General features: G+C 34.5%; 1 protein-coding gene across 1 annotated transcript; it reads left to right on the forward strand.

Moving 5' to 3' along the window:
* Nucleotides 1–1,608: 1,608 nt before the first annotated feature.
* On the forward strand, nt 1,609–4,333 carry LOC107961834 (40S ribosomal protein SA). The gene is made up of 5 exons (XM_016897997.2): nt 1,609–1,954; nt 3,176–3,438; nt 3,512–3,709; nt 3,794–4,007; nt 4,098–4,333. Exons 1-5 carry the CDS (start codon nt 1,807–1,809, stop codon nt 4,202–4,204), a joined length of 930 nt encoding a protein of 309 aa, XP_016753486.1. The 5' UTR covers nt 1,609–1,806; the 3' UTR covers nt 4,205–4,333.
* The last annotated feature ends 1,726 nt before the right edge of the window (nt 4,334–6,059 follow it).

The raw sequence follows: 6,059 nt of genomic DNA on the forward strand, positions 1-6,059 counted from the left end.
GAACTTGAACTTAAAAGAGGCACATCTTTCTTTCAATCAATTAATTAATGGGATTAAAATGAAAATAGGCTATGTATTTAGGGTTAAAAACTGCAAATAAATAGCTACAAGTTCCTTACAATCATTTTATTCTTGGGGTTTTATAGTGATCGGGGGAGAGGAGGAATAAGGAAAGAAATAGAGGGGCAAATGTTATGAGTTTAGTTAAAAACTTTTAAATATAAACATTTAATTATAAATGGTTTTTAAATATTAATTAAAAATAAAATTTTATAATCATATTATTTCAATATTAAAACTTTATTCATATTTTTCATGTGACACAAACGGATTAATTAGTCAAGTACCTAAAAAAGTACCATTTTGAGTTATAGTTTCCAATTATAGATACCATTTAGTAATAGAAAATTTTAAACACCAAGTAAATACAATTTGATATGTTCAAGTACCTCTATATATATTAACCCTAAAAAAGATTACTTATTTAAAAGTTGGGTCGCATCCTTACTTTCAATGAAGGGTCTAGTAGGAGAGAACAATTGGTTTAATTGGTTGATTTTGTCGAGTTTTTTGTCAAACTGACTTAATTGACTTTAATATGAGAAAATTGACTTATTGACTTTAATTAAAAAAGCTGATCAAACTGAATCGACATTAATTCAATCAATTTTTCGATTAACCGACCCAAATATTTTTGGTCGGGTTTAGAGTTAATGGAGTGTGTTCACATAATAATATATTGATTATATATTTTATAATTAAAAAATTATAAAATAAATAAATTTTTTCGGTGAATTCAATTTCGAAATTCAGAAATCGAGAAGTAACCAAGGTAAAAACCGACCAACATGCTTTTGAAATAATCAATTGCGCTAGTGTTTTCGGTTTCTTTTTTTTAAATCGAGTATTGATCTCCCTAATAGAGGTGTGCATGGGCCGGGCTGAGCCGAGTTTGGGCCGGGCCCACAAAAAATTTAGGCCCGTGCCCGGGCCGGCCCAAAATATGGGCCTAAAAATTTGTCCAAGCTCGGCCCGAAATAAAATTGTTAAGCCCGAGCCCGACCCGGCCCGACCCATATTAATTTCTTTTAACTTATTTCATTAAATAAAAAATTTTAAAATATATTAAATAATCAAATACATTTAAAACAAATATTAAAACAAAAAACAAATAAAAATATATTAAAACAATTTTTAAAATAATACACAAATTGAAAATATAATAAAAATTAATTATATTAAAATTAAAAATAAAATATAAATATGATTAAAAATAAAAAATATATATATTTAGTATACAATTCGGGCCGGGCCAGGCTGGACTCGGGCCAAAAAAATTTACCCGAGCCAGGCCCATTTTCTAAACGGGCCTCATTTTTTGCCCAAACTCATATTTCGGGCCTATATTTTTACCCGAACCCTCCCATTTTTCAGGCTGACCTTTGGGCCGGCCCGGGTAGCCCGACCCATGCACACCTCTACTCCCTAAGCATGACAGGATTTTTGGTTATTTAATAATTCTAAATAAATTGGGCTTCAAAAAAACTCTATCAAATTACATAATTGTGGACCTTTCTCATGTAACGAAAAAAACTTAATGGACTTTGGTACAATTTAGCGGTAGGTATATAGAAAATACGAAGAGATATAAAGGTTAAATCGTCATTTAGTATCAACTAGGGTTTCCTTTCTGCCTTGAAAACCCTACTTAAACTGAAAAAACTCACTCTGGTACTCTTACCAGAGCCTCATTTGTTTCACATCCTCTTAACGATATCCTCTGTTTGCAGTTAAGAAAAGCAAATCATGGCTGCTACCACAGTCCCAGCCGCCGCAAGGCAGCTATCTCCTAAAGAAGCCGATATCCAGATGATGTTGGCTGCCGAGGTCCATCTCGGTACCAAGAACTGTGATTTCCAAATGGATCGTTACGTCTTCAAGCGTCGCAATGACGGTTAGTTTATTGTTTTTTCCGTTTCGTGTATAATTTGGATTCTGTTTTGTTCTTTATTTGAATTATCAGTTGTTTGAATTCTTGCGTTTTTATTGCTGAAACTTGAAGTTCCCCTTTTTTATTGCTTAAATTTTATGTGTTTTGGGATTTGGGTTGTTATAAATTCGGTTTTATGTTTGTAAAAGTCGGGGTTTCTTTGTTTTATTTGATTTCTAAAGCTTGTAACTTATAGGAGATATGAGATCTAGTAAAGACTTTGGTTTTAGCTCTTATCTCATTTAATGTTTCAAAATATATTCCATTTGAAGAATCTGTTTGTACTTTATGAACATGTTTTTATTAGCTTATAAGATTAGAATTACCTTTTCAAGTGTTATATGCTGAATTGGTCCGAAACAGGAGGTGCCTATTGTAACCACATTTTTTGTTGGCTTGTAAGAATTTACACAATTGGATGGTTTTGGAGCAATGTGTTTCTTGCAGATATGACATGCTGTTAGTACAATGCGGGATACTTTTTTGTTGTTCATGTTTGACGATTGGCTTGTTTTTCCTGTTGAATTCACAACTAGAGACCTGATATAATTATTTGTTCATTCTTCAGAGTTTGATATTTGTATGCAATGGATTTCTTAAGAACAGCATGAGCTATCTTTTAGTCTACTTAGTTATAAGCTACATAATTCTATTCAGTATAAAACAATTATTTTTGTGCATGCAATGTCTTTTTGATTAGATGCGAGCTTGGTGCTTGTTAGCGTACTTTCTTTTGTAACATGGTATTAGATGCAGAAATGAAGTTCTCTTTAATTTCTTTAGTTTTAATTTTATTTATATTAACTCTAATTTTAGTATTAAAAAAAGCCAGACAGTATCAAATTCTCTACTTTTCAGTGTTTGCGTATTGAACAACATGCACAATAATCATGTTTATTGGACAACAAAAGGAAAAAAAATGCATGTTTTGTAGGATAAGTTGGATAGGCTTCTATGCCTTAAGTTTGTTTGATGCAGACGCATGCAGACATGTGTCAATTAATACGTTTTTGCTTTACTTACCTGAGTAAGTAAATTCTTTTTTAACATCATATGCCTTGGGAAAATAATGGTAGACACAAATAAGGGTTAAACCACCTAAAGTGCATCTTGCGCTCTTGACAGCACTCGTCATATGTATTGGTTTCTGTTTCAGCAATGGAATTATCTTTTTGTCCTCCATAGGAATTTACATCATCAACCTTGGCAAGACCTGGGAGAAGCTTCAGCTTGCAGCTCGTGTAATTGTCGCTATAGAGAACCCTCAAGATATCATTGTCCAATCTGCAAGACCCTATGGTCAGAGGGCTGTCTTGAAATTTGCTCAGTACACTGGTTGTCATGCCATTGCTGGAAGGCACACTCCTGGTACATTCACTAACCAACTCCAGACATCTTTCAGTGAGCCTCGCCTTCTTATCCTCACAGATCCTAGGACCGACCACCAGGTAAATTGTGCATTACAGTCATGTTGAGTTTTTATCATGACAGTAAGTTCAAATTTTTGTATATTTTCTGCAGCCTATCAAGGAAGCAGCTCTTGGAAATATTCCTACCATTGCTTTTTGTGACACAGACTCACCAATGCGATATGTTGACATTGGTATTCCTGCTAATAACAAGGGAAAGCACAGCATTGGTTGTCTTTTCTGGCTGTTAGCTAGGATGGTTCTTCAGATGCGTGGTACAATTGCTCCTGGACAGAAGTGGGATGTGATGGTAAAAGAGAAGACCATCATAATGTTGTCAATACGATTTGCATTTATGTACTTTCCTTGTTCTCATACTGTATATTGTATGTAGGTGGATCTATTTTTCTACAGGGAGCCTGAGGAAGCTAAACAACAGGAAGAGGAGGAAGCAGTTGCTGCTCCTGATTATGGACTCCCTGCTGCAGATTTTGGAATGGGTGCTTTAGGAACTGACCAATGGCCCTCCCAAATGGGTGATCAGTGGTCAGCTGATGTGGTTCAGCCACCAATTTCGGGTGTCCCTGCAATTAACTGGGGTGATCAAGGTCTGATGTTTTACTGTTCATATGATTTTATTTGATATGCATATTGTTGATTGTACCTTTGCCTAATGCTGTCGAAAATTTGAAATGCAGTTGCTGTTAGCGCTGATGTTTGGGATCCTGCAAGTGCTCCACCACAAATCCCTGGCCCTGGAATCGATGTATCTGCTCCTGCTCCTGCTCCCACTGGCTGGGAGTGAGGTTTTCTTATTTTTGCAAATGTTTTTCCTATTTAAAAAATTTGTTATTGTGATGGTATCTGTGATTTTGACACAGGTTAGTTTGTAGTTTTCATAGACTTGAATGACTTGCTAGAGATTTTTGTTTTATTCGGCCATCCTAAGGCTTTCAGTTCTCGTTTTTTTCTGCCTGTGCCGTAAGTTCTTTTTCACGATTTAAATATCATTTGCCTAATATTAATGCTCAATATTCTTGTGAAACTGGATTTGGTTTAATCTTTTTGGATAAAAGTTAAGGGTTAATTTAGCATTGCTTTCAAGTGCTTTTGAGATAAAAGCATTGCTAAACAAGATACTTTTGAGACTTTTAAAAGTATGAGATAAAAAATGCTTTTACAAAGGTTTTTTTTTTGCCAAAAGCAAAAGTAGAAAATATTAGCTTTTGTTAAGTGTGTTTCTGGTCCTATGTTGAATTAAGCATAAAACATTGATTTTATGGTCGTATAATTAAAACCTCTTTGCTTGTTCACCACTTATATCAAATCTATGTACTTAACATTCGAGAATTTGTTTGGTTGCTAGTGAAGCTTATTATTTCCAATAAACACTTTCTATTAGGGATTGGAGACAGTGAAGCAAGGGTTACCGGCGCAATTCGTTCTTTAATAGATTAAATGGAAACTAGCAGTAAGAGATTTAAAGGGTAGATATGTTGTGCCAAAAACAGCAACCATAGTATCTTAGAAAGAACATAGAAAAGTTATAAGTTTTTCATATCCTGAGGTTTTCATAATTGGATCATTGATCTAACAAGTTAAATTATAGGATTTTTGGTTTGATCGTGATCAGATCTGTCTATAATTATTAAAAATGGCAGTTTAAAAGGGAAAAAAAACTAATTTATTATTTTTGCTTGTCACTGAGTTGCACGTATTTTTCAAGATTTTTCTTTATAGTTTTATTGATACAAGATATAACAAAGGAGGATATGGAGAAGGTTATGGTGGTGCTATGGAGGCCAATTCACTTATAAAGGCCGAGGGCTTGAACAAGGATAAGAGGACACGTTGATTGAGAGGGCAAATGTTTATGAGTAACCTTAGGATGTTTATGAGTAACCTTAGGATGTTCAAGGGTTGATCCTCTGTTTATAGTTTTTTAGGGTATTTACAGGATCCTTTGTCCATTGGTATGATCGTTGGTTAGATAAGCGTTTAGTCCCATTAAATGCGTAATGGATAGTCATAGACACGTATTATGAGATTCTATTAGTATAAAATAGTAAACTTGAAATAAACTCCTTATCTTGGAAGTGTGTTCACATTAGGATAGGATTCTCTTTTAATCCCGCGTGGTAAGCTTCGTTTGAAATGGGACGGTTGGCTAGGCTCAGAAGGTCTATGTAGAGTTAACCATGCTATTTATGCTTACACGTGTCTTCTTGGTGGATGGGCATAGCAATAGCTCCCCTTCCCCCCTCCCTTACCCAAGTCGAGCAAGAGTTCATAAAATAGCCTTTTGTGAGACATGTTTTTAGGGCCCCTTAAAGGCTTATCTAGTCGGAGAAGATGAAACATCATCTAACAACTGTCATGAATGTGATGTTCTTTTGGGGAGTGTGGTTATGATGAAGGGCGTCTAACATTATTTAGGTGGCCAAATGTTATTGGTCATGACCTTAAGTCCTCAAAATGATACGTTTATGAAAGATAATTGAGAAGTCCATAAATTGTCCTACTGTAACACCCCAAACTCATATCCGTTGTTAGAATAGGGTTATGAGCATTACCATACAATTGAAATATTTATAATTAATTTCATTCAAAAATCATAAACATAACTTAAACATTTCCTACATACACATATCGTCCCTAAA

The sequence above is a fragment of the Gossypium hirsutum genome, chromosome A06 (genome assembly GCF_007990345.1).
Source record: "Gossypium hirsutum isolate 1008001.06 chromosome A06, Gossypium_hirsutum_v2.1, whole genome shotgun sequence".
Taxonomy (NCBI): Eukaryota; Viridiplantae; Streptophyta; class Magnoliopsida; order Malvales; family Malvaceae; genus Gossypium; species Gossypium hirsutum.

Coding starts and splice junctions, on each gene's coding strand:
- LOC107961834 (XM_016897997.2), top strand. CDS start 1,807: ATGGCTGCTACCACAGTCCCAGCCGCCGCAAGGCAGCTATCTCCTAAA. Junction 3,439..3,511: donor ATCCTAGGACCGACCACCAG/GTAAATTGTGCA, acceptor TATTTTCTGCAG/CCTATCAAGGAAGCAGCTCT. Junction 4,008..4,097: donor AATTAACTGGGGTGATCAAG/GTCTGATGTTTT, acceptor TTTGAAATGCAG/TTGCTGTTAGCGCTGATGTT.